The sequence below is a fragment of the Protomyctophum bolini genome, assembly GCF_963924005.1.
Source record: "Protomyctophum bolini genome assembly, chromosome: 9".
Classification (NCBI taxonomy): Eukaryota; Metazoa; Chordata; class Actinopteri; order Myctophiformes; family Myctophidae; genus Protomyctophum; species Protomyctophum bolini.
Genome location: NC_137870.1, coordinates 12787179 through 12805298, shown reverse-complemented (window position 1 = coordinate 12805298; position 18120 = coordinate 12787179). Strand labels below are relative to the sequence as shown.

Sequence of the window (18120 nt, the reverse complement as noted above, 5' to 3'; positions counted from 1 at the left end):
ACCTTTGATCTGGATTTTTTTTTAACATAATGCTATTTATAGCGCCACCAGGATATTGATATTACTCCTTCAGATTTTATCCAAATATCACGCAAATCGGTATAAATGATCTCTATAGTCATGTGATCAAGACGGGCCTGTTTGATTTCTCATATTCCATCCTGATTGGCTACGATTGGCTTCCTTTTTGTACAAAATGCCGAACATCTTGAACACAGCGTCTGATTGTGGTGAAACTGTGCACGCATATTCCCACTAGGCTGAGGAAGTAATGCCACATTTTTCCAAAATCCCTCCTATCCTGGAGACCTTTTTCTAGTTAGAAAGGTAGTCGACAAACATTTTTCTTCATAGTTATAATCGACAAAATGGATTGATTATTTTCTTTTTCAGGGGAGGCTTGCAGCAGTAAGCATGTGACTAGCATGGACACAATGCGTAACATGGAGTGGGCCACCTCCACCTGCACTCTGGGATTCAACACCTTTGGTAGGTCTCTGCAATGCACTGTATTTGACTTTGGTCTCTGAGAGAGATTGAATGTTAATTTTTTTCTTTTTTAAAATATTTTTTCTACATTTTTACGTCCCCGGTTGGGGAGTGCCAGTTCCTTTCCGCTCCATCCACCTAAAATCTTTACTGCCATGGCAACTCAATTCATAATAAAGTGATTAATAAAGGTCTTTATCTGACACTGAACTGATTTGAAATAAAGAAAAAGACCAAAACGAATCTTTCTCTCCCTCTCCTAGGAGTGTGGCCAGACGGCGCAGACGGGACAGATATCAATGCTGTGTGCAGGTCACATGACAGCTCCCTGCTGGCCTCAGCTGATGACTTTGGCAAAGTGCACTTGTTCTCTTACCCCTGTTCTCTACCAAGGGTGAGTCCCACTCCCTTTTAGTCTGTGACTAGTTAGAGTACTACTGATATATTTATTAACCACTTGAGCCTTAGCATCCCTATTCTGGGGGGAACACTTGCTGAGAATATGTTTTGCCCTCTGCATTACAATCTTTTTCCTTTGCAATAATACATGTAGTATGATAGTATCAACACCTTTTAAAACACCCCTCTCTGTCGTCGTCCCCAGGCTCCCGGCCACACATATGGTGGCCACAGCAGTCACGTGACCAACGTTGCCTTCCTGCACGACGACAGTCACCTGATCTCCACCGGCGGGAAAGACACCAGCATCCTGCAGTGGGTGGTCGCCTAGGCAACCCCAGCCTCCCACCAGCATCCTGCAGTGGGTGGTCGCCTAGGCAACCCCAGCCTCCCACCAGCATCCTGCAGTGGGTGGTCGCCTAGGCAACCCCAGCCTCCCACCTACCTACCGCTGGTCACCATGGAAACACACCATCCTCTCTAAAACCTCATATTCCACTTTGTTATACTGTACCTTCCTGCCCCACTGGAGGGCAGCACTACTGTGCCTGTTGAAACAACTCAACCAACCACCGATGTCATACCGTGTGGAGAAAGGTATTATGATGAAGCATTGTCAAAGTATCTAGAAACTATATCACTGTTACTGCATTTTCTAAGAGAATGTAGAGGGAGTTTGTCAAGCAGCAAGCTCATCCTCAGCGTTCCAGTCAATCGCTGAACAATCAAATTCTGTTCAATAGCCGGGGCTCAAAGCCCAACCTCATAACATAAACTATCATACAGTATAGCATAAAGAAAAGCTTTCTCTCTGCATGGCTGCAGCTGGTAGTGACTATGTGGGTTACTTTGGAAAGACGGTGACGTTAGTATTAGTCCTAACTGTGCCTAACCCATGTGAAATCTTTACAGTCTATCCCTTGCCTTGTTTAAATTAACCATTTTCTTAATGAGCCGACCTTAATAACTGAACTCATCCCGAATCCCTAAGCTGAAGATTGTACCTATTAAAGATTGCTGTGGGAGATTTCAGACACTAATGAAGGTGTTGTATTTGTCCCAGAGGTTCTCCAAGAGTGTCTCATTCAAATAACTACGTTTACTGCTGTAACTGTAATGTGCTGAAGAGGCACTAGATGGCACTATAGTGTAAGAAAATTAGCATGAACCAGGGCTGTTCTGCCATAGATGCTGTTAATGTTGCAAAGGTCTATAGAGTATATATATGCAGTATATCCAAGTGGCTGTGCTATTTTAATATTTAAATGTATGTAACATGATGTTATTATTATTGCTCTTGTGGCACTTTTAGCGACAGACAGAGGTTACTAACATGAGCTTCTGTATTGTAGAAGTGAGCTTTAAGCTATGCTTTGCCTTCCTCTGTTTTGTTAATAAAGTTTGTACCCAAATACTATGACGTGGGGAACTTATTAAATAATTAGTAATTATATTATATTTGTATTATTATTATTTTTATTAATATTAACCCACCTATTCTTAGTACATAATTGTACAATCTTCAAAGTTAACCTTTTCATTAGCCTAGTACTGTAGGTAACATGTTTGACCAAATAGTAACACTCACACCGTCACACGGACAATATTTTAAAGCTATATTGAAAGATGAATTGCAAAATGAATGTGTGCCCATACAGTCCTCACTGTTAATGTATCACTGTCGCTTGTAACTCAGAGCATACAAATGTAACCAAATGGATAACCCCCTCATGGGCCAGTACTCTGACGCTGTGTGACACTCAGGAGGACGTCATGAAAAGGAGGAGACCGAGTCGTGACGTGTTGTGGTGACAGCAACCTGTTGACAGTCAACATGGAACGTGATGGTTAGTCTTTGTGACTAGGGACATGGTTTTAAAAATCCCCTGACCCGTAATTTGTCAAACATGGGCAGGGCAAGACGCCCTTAAAACATGCTCAATGTTGATCTAGGGCTTCAAGGACCACTGTATGCACATTACATATCCAGAAGTACCCACTAGTAACACTAGACCTGTACGTGCCTGTCGGCCACCATATCACAGTTAGTAAGTTACCGACCTGTAAGGGTCCATAGGGTTACATGTGTGTTACACTCTCAGAGTTACAGACCTGTAAGTGTCCATTTGGTTACATCATGTGTTACACTCTCAGAAGTACAGACATGTAAGGGATGGTCTATTTGGTTACATGTGTTACACTCTCAGAATGACAGACCTGTAAGGGTCCATTTGTGTTACTCTCAAAGTTACATTTGGTTAGCGTGTGCATGTGTAGGTGCATGTGTATGTGTGTGTGTGTGTGTGTGTGTGTGTGTGTGTGTGTGTGTGTGTGTGTGTGTGTGTGTGTGTGTGTGTGCGCACGCTTCAATGACCACTGTTGGACCCCATGGGGATCAGGGACCTCAGGGAGCCACCCATAATCAAAACGTTCACAGCAAACTCTGTTGCATCACAACTGGTGCTCAAGTTGGAGCCGATCACGTCACACCAAATTGGTCGACACAGCCCTAAATGACACCTGTCACATCATCACGGGATGTGTCAAGACAATACCTGTCCCATGCCTTCATGCGCTAGCCGGCACCTCCCCCCGCACATCAGACGACTGTGTATCGCACAAGATGAATGGAGAACACAGGAGATAGACAGTGAAGTTGGGGATGAATGAAGGAAAGTCTGGAATTAAATGATAGAGAACACCTCACACACACATAGTTTCCTTTCGTGGCTGTTTACATTCGAGGGTCGCCGGTCCTCTCGAACGGAACAGTTTAACATCATGCCCAGGACGAAAAGATATAGAGAACACAAACATGACAAATAACAGCAGGAAGGCATGGGCCACAATCCACCGTCTTGGCAAAGACCACACCACCCATAATTCGGTCACAGCAAACTCTGTTGCATCACAACTGGTGGCCAACAGTCGTAACCAACACCGCCGCCGACCCACAGGAGAATACCATCGCACAGTGGTATCAGACCAACCACAATCAGCCAGCCCTCAAACCAATCCTTCGACCTAGAAGAACTCGAAACTGCAATGGGAAAGTTGAAACACGGAAAAGCACCAGGGATTGATGACATACTGGCAGAAATGATACAGCACCTGGGACCTAACGCAAAGACCTGGCTTGTGGGGATGCTGAATACATGCATGGCACAGAAAACCATCCCTTCTGTCTGGAGAAAGGCCAAAGTGACCAAATCCCCAAACCTGGCAAAGACCCATCATTCCCAAAGAGCTACCGACCCATTTCCCTCCTCTGCATAACCTACAAGAGAGGCTGCTACTCCAACGCCTCATGCCACTCATAGACACCAACCTGACTAAAGACCAAGCTGGTTTCCGTACCGGCCGCTCCTGTGCTGGACAGAGCTCAACCTCACCCAACACATTGAGGATGGGTTTGAGGGAAAACAAATAACTGGAGCAGCATTCAGAGATCTCTCTGCTGCCTACGACACTGTCCAACCCCGCACAATGGTCAGGAAAAACCTCCTCAACAACAGGCGCTTCTATGTCCAGTTAAATGACCAGAGGAGTAAATGGAAAGCCCAAAAGAACAGCCTCCCACAAGGTAGCGTGCTCGCCCCCCTCCTTTTCAATATCTACACAAACGACCAGCCACTACCCACAGAATGCCAGCATTTGATCTACGCTGACGACCTCTGCATTACCACCCAACAAGCAGACTTCCAGAAGATTGAGTCTGTCCTTGAAAGTGCCCTCCAAGAAATGTCATGCTACTACAATACAACCACCTGAAACCCAACCCATCAAAAACCCAATTATGCAGCTTCCACCTGAGGAACCGAGACGCGAAAAAATAACTGAGCGTCACTTGGGATGGTCACAAACTCTCCAACCATACCCACCCCATGTAACTTGGAGTTACACTGGACAGGACACTCCTTAAAAAACACCTGGAGAACACAAAGGCCAAGGTCAACACCCACCTGTGAAATAAATGTTTAAACACCTCATTCAAGTTGCAGACAGGCAGGCAAGCACGCAGGCAAGCCTGCGTGCTGCATAGTTGGGTTTCTGTGTGTCTTTCTTTTTCTGTCTTTTGTTCTTAGGACGGAGATCAAGGTAGATGCTGTTGGAAGGCTTAACACAAGCCGATGCCCCTAGATATCCATCCCAAAGCTTCCCTCAGGGAGCCCAGCAAGCCAGCTATCCAGCAAGCCCGCCCAGTCAGGCAACGCAGCCAGCCAGCTCCGCCAGTCAGCCAGTGTAAAAAGTCAGGCTGCCAAGTCACTTCCTTCCTGGACTACAATTAAAAGAGACTAAAGACAACATTACAGTAGTCCAGGAAGTAAGTGAGCCCAGTGTCGATGACATCAGAGACACTGGACTCTAAATCTAAAATCTAAAACCACATATTACACACATAAAGACCCCCATGAAAGTGTTGCAGCCTCAGTGAACTGAGGCCAGTTCTACAAATGCCTTCTAAACCAGTAGTTCTCAAACTTTTTCGTGCCAAGGTAGGACCCCCATAAATGGTACGTATTTTGCCATGGACCAAAAATTTGAATGTATTCAAAATATTTCAAACATTGTTTTTTTTTAAATGATCAAAAATAGCAGATGCTCAGAGCAGGGCATGAAGTGGGGAGCTTGTATATCTGCTATTTCTGTGAACCATTATTCTAAAGAATTTAGAGCTTAGAATTTAGATTGTGATATCAAATCCACTTTACAGGTTAGGTTATTTTTTCCTCTTCTGCGTTCTATTTATTTGTCCTATCTTTCATGTTATAACTTATCAGTGTCGCGTTTCACAGTGCAAATAAACGGTACCACACTTGAGAGGGAGTTATGTGGCATTGATATGCTTGAGAACAATGCATATTCTCTCATGCAGGTCTGGGTCATGTTGTGGTCACGATGGCTTGTTGCCTGTCAACACCTCGTAGTCCAGAGAACAGGAGGTGACACACAGTACCGTATCCCCTCACAATAAACAATACGGAATATGGCAATATTCTTTGGAGTCTTTGGGGGGTACTTTGATGTTTGATTATTTACCCACGTGCTGTATCAGAGTGTCAGTTGAGCTGTGGTAATCTGGGGTTAAAGACTCATACATATATATAGGCCGCTCTCTAATCCTCAGAGACGAACGACACACAGTCGTAACTTTGATGTGTTATTATTTTATTTTACTGCATTTCCCAGTTGGATTTGTGCTTGTAATCTATGGGGTTCAATGTAATTGTATGGTTTTTTTTTTAGCAGCATTGAGTGCAACTACAGCTTCTATCCCACAGCGGTAGTTGCACTCAATGCTTCTAAAAAATGATCTGTTGCTGCGACACATCTTAGTTTTTCTGCTATCTTAAGTGCAATAAGGGTTTGTTGTGCGATAACAGCTAAAATTACATGTTTGTGCATTAGTGCTACAGTGCTACAAGTCATGTGTGTTTTGTTTTAGCTTGTATGTTGTTTGTGATATGATGCACTGATTGGTTGGTATGGTATCTATCATCTATCTATCTATCTATCTATCTATCTATCTATCTATCTATCTATCTATCTATCTATCTATCTAGTGTATGTAAAATGTAATAGCAACTACTACCATACAGGTGCGAGCTGCTGGACTAAGAGTTAGATATTGAATATTTGGAATAGACCATAACCTGCTGCGAGTGCCATGATATGAACCAACTGTTCTTCGTTGGCCAGAGTACAGCATTCATCCAGCATTCTGATTCCACAAGGCCTGCTTCCATACAAATCATGTCTATAATACTAACACAAACCCTGGAATGAGTCTGGTAGCAGATTTATTGCAAACAAATGTTTATCGCGCTCCCTTCTGTTATGAAACAAGTTACTGACAAACACAAAGGCCAGTACACTTTTAGGACCTAGGCCAGTCGCCATGACTTCTCAGACATTCAAATATAGATTTGATCATTTGGATTATATGGAAACAACATTAGCAGGATTTATGAACTGCATTCTGTCTTCATTCCCAGGACATTCCCAGGAGAAGAAATAGAGAATTTGAGAACCCTAAAAGCTCCTTTTAGGTGTTGCTAAAAATGAAGATGACAGGTTTTTTTTTTTCCGTTTGTCCTTTCTTTTTTTGGCTGCCTCTTTAAAACCAGAGTCCTGTTTCTCAGATCTTAGTGCCTTCCCTCTTGAGAATAATGTTGTCACCTCATGGTTGGCTTATTAGGGATTGGGGAAGCTGAATAGATTTGATACAAATCAGAGCAGCGGAGACAAAGTAGAGTTAGTTTTCACCTATTAAATCCACTTTGACTGCTGAAACAGAGAAATACACAGAAACAGGGGAAAAGATATGCACTTTATTTAAGATGGTGGTTCTCAAATTTGGGTCTGGGGCCCTCAAGTGGTGGTCCCTGGGGTGGGTCCCCAGCAGAATGTGTTAATAAAGCATCACAATAATTTTAAGCACATTATCCGTTTATATGTTTGCTATTCAAATAATAGCAGATATGCAAGCTTGTACATCTGCTATTTTTGAGTCATTTGGTCATTTGGTTTTCTTTAATTTCTTTCTTCTTTTTAAAATTAAATTGGTGGTGGTGGGGATGGGAGGAGGCATATGGGGGGGGTTTCTTTGCTGAGATTTTTCCCGGGGCCACTAAGATTGATTACATTTGGGTTCAGAGAGAGGGCTTGTGACCACATCAGCATCATTGTGGGCACAGAACTAATTTAGATGTAACTACTTAAACCCTATTGACCAGAGTCCCCAGGGGTCTATATTGGCCTTTTCCCCTACGGAGTCACGCCATGTATCTTCAACAGGGGATCCGGGACCCCTAGGGGTCCTCAGAGTTACTACAGGGGGTTGCCAAATCTTTGTGTGACACTTTTTTTCGGGTTGTTTTTAAGCTCACAGCGTGCAACGCATTGTGAGCTTGGCTTGTAGATCAGCTATTTTCCGTTAAAAGGTTTGGTCTAGGGGGGAAAAAGAGCAAAGTATTGACAGCTAAAGTGGTTCAATGTCTGACGAATCCAACAAAACGATGATGACAAAATGATGATGTGTAAAAATGTTAATTTACAAAGCAGCTGTTGATAGTGCTGGCAAACACGTCTATGATGTTATCTATGAAATACTGCTTCATCTCTCTCTCAGCTAAGCGGGAGAGAAGGCCCCTGATCTACACCCAGCATAGGGATGCTATAGGTTCATGTGGTTAAGCCCTTGAGTCAGATGGTGCAGCAGTCAGCAGCTGGGACTCCAGATGGTCCCATCATTGTGTAACTGTACTGTAGTGTTGAGTCCACCTAAAGCGAGTCCAAGTCAAGACCAAGTCTGTGGGAGGGGGCGAGTCGAGACCGAGACCAGATTTTCTTTTCTTCTTTTTTCTCATTTGATAGGGTATAAAACACTGTGAGAGCAGGCAGGCACGTCAGCTACAGTCCATTACTTAACCAGATAGCTGTCTATAAGCGCCAAGCAGCTCTCTTAATGTGAATGGGCTCCTCATAATATGGGTATACGGTCGGTAATGTATTTTTGAGTGGTGCAACCACTCCTACAACCAGCAATGTCCGTGAGTACCTATGTATCATTGGTCATGAGCACGAGTATATGACTTATTAGTACCAGTAGGGGGCGCCAGAAACGGAGAGGGATAGTGCATGCTCTGTTGCCTGCTAATGAGAGAGAGAGAGAGAGGGGGGAATTGCATCACTCAGTTCACACAGGTGTGATTTTTTTCATTGCATTGATTGTAGTGACTCGAGTGGACTCGGTGGGTGAAGAGTTCAGAGTCCCTTTATCCGAGTCAAGACCGAGTCAAATTATGTGCGAGACCGAGACGAGACTGCAAAATATGGACTTGATCGAGACCGGACTTGAGTCCGTGTACTGTAGTGCAAGAGAAATGGTCATGATGATCATTGTGTACTGTACACTGTACTGAAGAGACCAAACAAGTGTTTCCTTCTGGGTATTGTGTTCATAGAGATGAGGAATGGGAACAGACAACAACAGTTCTCACAGACGGAGCCTTAATCAAACACAGAGAGTGGAACACTTTGACTGTCTGGGGTCCCAACCGCAGAATGTATTATCCCAACAAACACGCACGCACGCACACACACGCACGCACGTGCACGCACACACACACACACACACACACACACACACACACGCACGCACGCACACACACGCACGCACGCACATACGCACGCACACACACACACACACACACAGCATACTCTACACATGCACTACTGTACTTAACTTCCTGCGGTGTAGACAAACTCAGTGGTTCTGTTCTGTACGAAAGTTGGGGAATTAAAGATATGACATTATTATTATTATTATTATTATTATTGTGAAACTACGAAATTGTGCATTTCCCGTCCGTCAGTCAGTCAGTCACACTCCATATATGGTCATGCCTCGTGACATCACGGACATCTGTCTGTCTGTCTGTCTGTCTGTCTGTCTGTCTGTCTGTCTGTCTGTCTGTCTGTCCGTCCAGCTCAATCTGCTGAACATGTGAGCCAGTGGTCTCGTCTGGCTTTTCAGATGAGCCATACTGTATATGTGCTTAGCATGACTGCTCCCTTCCTGAATGTTATGCATTCCTCTAGCCCTGATATCTATACTGTATGTACGGTGTCTCTCTCCCCCTCTCCCCCTCTCTTTCTCTCTCTCTCTCTCTCTCTCTCTCTCTCTCTCTCTCTCTCTCTCTCTATGGGAAAGTGTTAGGTCAAACTTTGCAGCATGCTTGAATCCAGCAGTTTAATGGAACACTGCATGCCTCGGAGTCGTGAGCAGAATTCTGAACTCAAACCATAACTCTTATCTCCTAAAATTGACCACAGCCTGATGAGAGAAAGGTCACTGTATTGTATGAAACCTATAACAACCCCCGTGAGAAGAATAACCATGTATACGCAGTACGCACCTGTCTTCAGGGCAATAACCAGTGGTGTAAATGTTGTAAATGTAAATTTGTTTAGCGAATTCAAAGTCCTTAAGCCAAGCGGTTGCCACCTGGTCTGCTTGGAGGGTGATTAATCCTCCTTCCAGTTCCAGTCTTTGGAGAGGACAAACTTCAATGATGTGCTATATAGTTTGTTATCACCACACGCACACAGTGGGCTTGGGCTACTGCCCCATTAAAGGCTGGCCAAGCAGAGGCCATGTCCAGTCCTGAACCAGACCACAAATTCTAAGAGACGACGCCTGAGAGCCAAGTCAAAGAATCCTACTCTCACAGTCCCAAAGCAGTGTGTAAAGCAATTCATTGATAAATAAAATGATATGATAAATACCTTAAAATAACTAAATAATGTAAGTGTGGACTCTGGACCAAAACCTTAAAATATAATATTTCCAGACCGCTTCCAAACGCTTTGTCCATATTTTTTACAGTCTATGATCGAGACTGTCCAGCTGTCGTCAGCTGACGAGAACCCACATGGAAGAGGCTGGCGAAAGTGGCGATGGTTGTCATCCCCTGATTAGGCAGAGGAACAATGACGGAGGTGGCATAGTGACGTCGAAGTCACAAGATGGGAAGTCTGAAGTATATCACGCAGCTGAATACGTTGCCATGACAACCTGTTTGGACAGTCAAAGCTTTTCACTGCTGACTGGACTGCTATAGCAGAGAATTGTTGTGGGAAATGGACACCATCCTACAAGGTCACGCTATCTAGAATGGCTGATAATTATGGCAGACTGAATCACAACATTGTTCCACAGTATTACAACTTAACTGACTGGGGCAGAGACCAGGGGGTGAATCTGGCGACAGAAATATCATAAATGATAGGCCATGAAATATTTGATGAACAACAAGGTCGTAAACCGGGCCTAGGCCAGAGTTAAAAAATGATTAGGGATTTCTAACTGGACAAACATTATATGACATGGAGAAATATAGTTCTTATCTAATCTCAAAATTAATTTCCATCATTAATCACTTAAACAATATCTGGTTGGTTAGAGTTCCTCAGTGCTCTGTTGTTCTGGTGTATTTTCTGTTTTCTGTTATTGTGAAAATAGCCAATCAATTATTGTGAGAATTATTGTGAAAATAGCTGATCGATCTGCTATTTTCTGCAAAGGTTTTCCACACAATACAGATTCTGGGGTGGTTAAATACAAATTCAAGGTACTTTCCATTTCTTGATTCACTGCACTACATTTCAGAGGTAAATGTTGTACTTTTGACTCCAATACATTTATTTGACAGCTTACTTAGTTGGTAATCATGGTTTTGATTACTCAAAGATTATTTTAACAACATAGTGAGACATCTCACCCTATATGTAATTTTGAAATCATACAGATTAACATCCTAAATGTCATCCAAAAGTAGCCAAATAAATTACAGTACATTACCAACTACAATGGAATGGTCAGTATAATTTGGTAATAATATTTTGATCGTGTATTTGATTCTTGTGAATCAAGTGAAGTGTGATGAGTAATACATTATTGCTGATCATATTTTACACAGAGAAGCTGTCCGTCTGGGTTGAGTTTCTGAAAGAACCCTTTTTCAACATGTTCACTGTCCTGTGAGCTGTAGCTTTGTCCTGTCTGCTTCTCCAAACTTGTTCTTGGACTTTATCCTGCATTACATTGTAGGATCATTTAATAGGGGTGAAACAGGACTGAGCATTATCTATCTATAATACCCTTCATGTCTTGGATAATGACGTAAATTGGTTTAACCTCTTGTTATGACACAAGATCACAGACAGCATGTAAACGACCCAATGACCTCTGAATCAAGAGCAATCATCTTTGGCTCAGATTCAGCGGATATACAGAAAATTTTTCTCGTCATAGAACTGACAAGCAATACATCCTCTGCTGGTTATTTTAGTATCTTGCTCACATTCATCCAACCCTACAGTACAGGCAAGATGGCAGGTTTGGGATAGTGCAAACATCAATTAATAACACCCTACATGCTTTCATAACAATATGTTGAGCATGAACACATTGACTGATGATACAGGGATAGAAGATAGACGGTCGACGACAAAATAAAGGTAGACAAACTGACTGAAAAAGACAAACTGAAAAACGAGAGACTGTACAAATATGTAGGGTTTACACTACAGGAACAAATGCGTTGAAAGAGAGAGGGTTGAAAGAGAGAGATAGAAGGAGGGGAAAAGAAAGCAGAAAACAAAGGTGGAAAGAGGGAAAGATGGAGCTAGAGGATGATTCAAAGCGAGTCGAGGAGCACTGGGACAACTTAAGAACGCAGTACAATCAACAGCCTATTCTCTGACTCACTAGGGGCTCTGTGTTGCTGCCGACAGGCCCACAGCGCTACTGTTGATGTATGGGGTGGTGCTGAATAACTGGGAACTGCATGTAGGGTTAGTCTGGCATTCATCCAGAAGACTGCAATAGAATCCACCACAGTGCTACTGTGCATCTGTATTAAAAATATATCGCTAGATGAGCCTAACATGCTAAACTGCATATAAATGCATGGCCCAATAAGTTGCCCAACAATATGGTCAGAGCTGTTTTAAGACTTTAACCTGAGATCAGATTCTAAAAATGTCTTCTACATCCTGACAGTTTTCTGAAAAAGCTATGTTTCTATGTCAGTTGTTCTTCGATTAAAAGAAAATAGCAGACCTGCAAGCTCGTAGCGCGCCACTCGGTGGTGCGCTATGAGCTTGTAGATCTGCTATTTTTCAATAGCTAAAGCACAACATGATGCTAACACCAAAAGGGGTTACCGCCCAAAATGGGTTAAGCATCGTGTCCCTTTTCTTGGCATGACATAATGGGCAAATATTCAGCAAAAACAGGCAAACATTCAGTGACAATAGTATCTACAGTGATCCACAGTGCGTCACATTGTGTGCTTGTAGATCGGCATTTTTTGATGAAGAGATTTGTTGTAGACTGGGAAAAAAGGAGGAGGGGGCCAAGTACAGCCCCTGGGGTTCCCTGTTCAATGAAGTATGTAGGGTGTACTGTATGTGGATATAAGGACAATGCTTTTTTTTTAAATCTACGCCATCTCTATTGATTCTGGACCCAAATTCTGTTTCAACATAGCTGTTAATATTACTTTATTTCATACAGAAGGATGGTCTTCCTGCTTTCTTTGTCGCACCTCCAACGGTGCCATGGAGGACTATGCATGGCAGGGGCGTCCTCTTCCCTGAGCCAAGCCTAAGCCTGACCGCATACCAGAAAGGTAAGTTTTGCTGCAGGGTCATCAGATGGGGACCACCAGTCATATTTTAATTGAATTGTTTCTTTATACACAGCAGGAATTCATAAAGCCATTAGGCTACAGTACACAGTCAAATTACTGCAAACCGCTGAACTGGCAATGTTCATTCCGCAGTACCATAGATAGTGTTTCTTCGTTCACAGCTGGAACTGTGAAGCTGTGACACACAGAACCAATTAAGGCATGATGTTAAATATAACAATTATATAAAATAAATCAGCTACTTGGCACTGTGTTTCTTTTTATTTATTTTTACCACAACCACATAGACAAAACAAAGTGAGAGACTGAAACCTCATATAACCACTTGAACCCTAGCATCCATTATTACATTAGACAAAAAAGAGTTCTTTGTTGTGATCGAGCTCTCTTCATTGTGAGCTCAAAGAGATTTGGTGTGCTAGATGGAAAACAAGAAATTATGACATAGTCATAGGTGCAATTTATATTTGCGGCGGTGGTGGTCCACAGTTAAAACAGCAGATGTACAAGCTCCCAACATGTCGAGATATGAATATGATGCATTGTGAGCTTGTAGATAGGCTATTTTTTTAATGTTTTTTTGTGGCTTTTGCCTATATTTTATATATTTTTATGGAGGGAGACAGGATTCCCTCTTTTGTCAAGAAAAGTGCTCTCAAGACCCTTCATTCAATGCCATTTTGATTATGCGGGCACCTCTTGGTTCTACAACATCTCAATGTCACTAAAAACTATGTTTCAGACCTCTCAAAACAAACTGATATGATTATCGGCCTTAACCCTTAAACTACCTAATTCTAACACACTTCACTGATGGCTCAGGGTAGAAGACAAGGTTAAGCAGATATTAATGGGATTGGTATTTAAGATAGTGAAAGGGACCTGAGTGCTGAGTGCCCTCAGAGGGTATGCGCATGCATGAAGTGAATGGAAAATCAATTGGCAAATCGAGTGGCAAAGTGAATTTAACGTTGTTTAATGTCGTTTAATGCAATCAGATTTTCTGTTAAGATGTATGGGTTGTCAAGGTCAGAAAGTAGTGTTGCCTCGGTAGGCATTCCCACATAACTTTGGGGTGTATGAAGCTATACATGCCTGTCTAACTACTTCTCCAAAGTCCGGTTAAGACTCACCCGTGGCTTCCGCGCGCAGTGCCACTCAAAGTGACTACTGGGTTGGGCATCTGGATGCAGAGGGTTATGTTATGTCTGCCAGATATAGTTGACTTCACCCATGTGCACCAAAATGTGGAATGTCCTGACAATCCCCCCCCCCCCCAGAATAGTCACGCTGGGGTTCAAGTGGTTAACGGCCCAAACGGAGAGCCCATAACAGTGAGGATTTCACACAGAGAAGTGTCTTTATTTATGGTATAGCCTTTCATCTCTTTGTGATGCTTCTTCTGTAACCATTGTACAGTGTAGGCCTAACAGGTTGAGCTGACATTCCATCGCACTTAAACAAAGTGAGGTTAGGGGGCACATGCTACTGTAGTGCAAGTATGTGTACACACACACACACACACACACACACACACACACACACACACACACACACACACACACACACACACACACACACACACACACACACACACACACACACACACACACACACACACACACACACACACACACACACACACACACACAGGCTCAGAAACTTCCAAAACACCCATGGCCTTATGTTTCGGCCTTATGTTCAAGTTTCGGCAGTCTTTCTAGAACGTATAGTGGTTCTACAAGCAAGCACATCAGTGCAAAGCAGGTTTCAGGGTTACTTCTCTGAAACCTACAGGGATCCACCTCAGCCCCCAGTGTCTACCTCAGTCTGCACACACACACACACACACACACACACACACACACACACACACACACACACACACACACACACACACACACACACACACACACACACACACACACACACACACACACACACACACACACACACACACACAGAGACACACTTCCTTCCCGCTTCATTACGTAAGCACCAGTGGGGTCGGTTTATTTTTGAGGAGCCCTGCTGTTGAGGTGTGTAGCTGGGTTTTTTCCTCTAAGCTAACCTTGAAGGTCCGACCACCTCAAAGGAGACTCTGAAGGGAGTGTGAAGGACTATTTCCATTACAAACAACAGCGGGAGCCGGGAGGAGCCCACTTTCACGTACCTTAGAGATACATCAATAACAGCAGCAACCTTGTCAGCCTTCAGTGAAAACAGGCTTTTTGGTGATTTTGTAGACAGAGACATAAGCCAAACAATCAAACTGACAAAAAAAGACGTTAAAGTGTTTCAATTGACCAGCCAAATGTGTTATCAATATACAAGTGATTTTGCACATTTCTTCCCCCAGGCCGGACGGCCTAAGGCCAGAGGCCATGTTTTCGCTCCTGTCCGTTAGTCAGTCATCAGTCATCTGTGAACAGCTAATCTCCAGCACCGTTAGTAATAATTAAAAGGTAATTTTGCAGTTGAACCTCTGCAGAATAGTTACCAAAAGTGTTGACGCAATAGTGGTAAATTAAAAAATACTAAAGATGCTGCTTGAAAGATTTTGGGAAAAATAAGTCCTACTTTTTTTTAAGATTTCAGTCATCTTTTATATTCCCCCAGGCCAACCACCTGTCCTGGGTGACGTCCATCTGTCTATAGCAGGTAGTTTGTTGTCTGGACTGTCTGGCTACATCAACCCATCATTAATCTCTATGAAACGGGGCAGAGCTGAGAGCGGCAGGCTGGCCGTTAAATGAGCTCGATGGTGTTTTAATGGTTCCTAATGAGCTTACTGCTGGGAGACCTTTTACGTAGGAGAGAGATCTGATGTGGATTTGTGATGTTTGAATGTCACTTAAGAGACACACTGCCATTTAATTGGCAGTCCCCCTCTTCCCCAACCTTTTTTCCATAGTGTCCATGTTTTCCTTTTTTTTTGATGTGCCTGTATATATAACATATATATTTTTTGTTGCATAGAAAAATGTATATTTGTACGTCTTTAAATAAATGTTCTGATGATTATTTTTAATTATTTGTTCGGCCCAAAACATTGTGTTTATTGTCATGATTTGTCAGGTCAGGCCAGTTCGCTGGTTAGTTAAACACACCATGGTCAGTACACCAGTTACTAGTTTTGGCACTGTGGGCAGGTGCCAAATCGAGCTGGAAAGGAAAATTAGCATCTCCATGAAGCTTGTCAACATACTGAAGCACAATGTACTCTAAAAAAAATGGCTGTGTTGAAACCATTGTTATGTTTTCACTGTCAGTGGATCAACACCAGCAGAATCATCACTGTGACATTGACAAGCTTTATGTTGATGCTGATCTTCCTTTTCAGGCAGCACTTGGCACCATGTCCACAGAGCCAAAACTACTAGTAATGTGTACTGTGTACCGACCATGGTATTACTGTGCTTAACTGACCAGCCAACTGGCCCAACGTAAACCCCACAGAGAATCTAGGTTGTATTGTCAAGAGGAAGGTGTGAAACATACAAATTAATTTACGGCTGTTATCAAACAAACCTGGGCTTCCATAACATCTCAACAGTGCCACAGGCTGATCACCTCCATGCCACGCCCCATTGATGAAATAATTTGTTCAAAAGCAGCCCAGACCAAGTATTGACTGCATACATTAATATACTTTTCAGATGGTCGACATTTCTCGTTTAAAAAATTGCTTTTTTTAGTGGTTTCTTAAAATATAAAAATTTGTTGAGATAGGATTGAAAATAAAAATGAAAATGAATTGAGAATTATATGAAAGTTTCACTTTTTGAATTATATGACGGAAGAAAATGAACTTTTAAACAATATTCGAATTCATTGAGATGGAGCTGTATGTATGTCGGGGTAAGAATATGGTCCCTTATTGGCTGTTGATGGTGACGTAACTAAGGTACGTTTCAAGGTTGGTACAGGTCAATTACGGGTCTATAGAATTTAGGACAGCAGTTGTACTAGACATTAGTTAGTATAGCAGTATAGGCTACTTGCACGCTCTGCTTGCACACAAGTAGGCCATGTATGTATCTACTTGTGTGCATGCAAGGCGCAAGTTGGCATCTCGACACAGTGCATTGTGTAATAATAATTATTATTATTTTGAGGGGCGCACTAGCCCCTCCTATAGGCCTAAAGCTGTGTGTGTGTGTGTGTGTGTGTGTGTGTGTGTGTGTGTGTGTGTGTGTGTGTGTGTGTGTGTGTGTGTGTGTGTGTGTGTGTGTGTGTAGCACGGAATGTGATTATTTGATTGGCTGAACACAAATGTGATGATGATGATGATGATGATAAGAGCGCCCCTCACTTCACATGGGTGTGATTTTGTTTTTGTTTTTGCAATGGATATTTTTGATCTATAGCAATTGAACACATTCATTGCATTCGGCTTCGACATTATTATTCCCACTGTCCCACAGCTATTAAACTATCCAAATGATGTAGATACCGATAGCCTGCCTACCTGCAGGATTTCTGTCTTGGTAAATAGCCTAATATTGTATCATGTGGCTGCCCTACATGATACTGTTATTAGGCTATTTACCAAGCGGACAGGCTACCTGCAGCCTCGGTCCCCAATCCCCATGGCGCCATCTGCTTGAGAGCATGAGAGGGGGGGGGGGTCGGGCGGAGAGAGAGAGAGAGAGAGAGAGAGAGAGAGAGAGAGACAGACGCGACAATTGGCTATTCCGATTCGGCTTGACTTCGTTGTCTGCAAGTCTGCAACACACCCGGTCTCTAGCTGTCCGAGGCAGTATAGCTGCGTGTGCGGGGATTTTACCACAGTAGCCTATACGATGAGGCTCGTTAAATGAAAACAAGCTGTTTGGGGAACTGAGAGCAATGCTACGGACTTGAATGTAAGTGCTGTAAACTTCTTTCTCACCTTTGTCCTGTTCAATTCTCTTTACCAGACTACAGCAGCGGCGGCTTTTCTATTGCGTTTATTGGTGTCTCACCTGCGGATGAGCACGCAGGCTGCTCAGGGCTCAGCCACTAGCAA

General features: G+C 43.0%; 2 protein-coding genes across 5 annotated transcripts in view; both read left to right on the top strand.

The window, feature by feature from the left end:
* The window catches only part of eml2 (EMAP like 2), a 30946-nt gene extending 28641 nt beyond the window's left edge, over positions 1 to 2305 (top strand). For all 3 annotated transcript variants that reach the window (XM_080772545.1, XM_080772546.1, XM_080772547.1), the window contains exons 20-22: positions 394 to 489; positions 753 to 883; positions 1094 to 2305. In XM_080772545.1, coding sequence (XP_080628671.1) covers positions 394 to 489; positions 753 to 883; positions 1094 to 1219 — 353 coding nt within the window. In that variant the 3' untranslated portion in view covers positions 1220 to 2305. The remainder of the gene's footprint in view (positions 1 to 393; positions 490 to 752; positions 884 to 1093) is intronic.
* Positions 2306 to 17854: 15549 nt separating this feature from the next.
* Positions 17855 to 18120, top strand: part of gpr4 (G protein-coupled receptor 4) — a 56902-nt gene continuing 56636 nt past the window's right edge. For both annotated transcript variants that reach the window (XR_013964562.1, XM_080771503.1), the window contains exon 1: positions 17855 to 17977. The gene's annotated coding sequence lies outside the window, so the exon portion shown is untranslated. The remainder of the gene's footprint in view (positions 17978 to 18120) is intronic.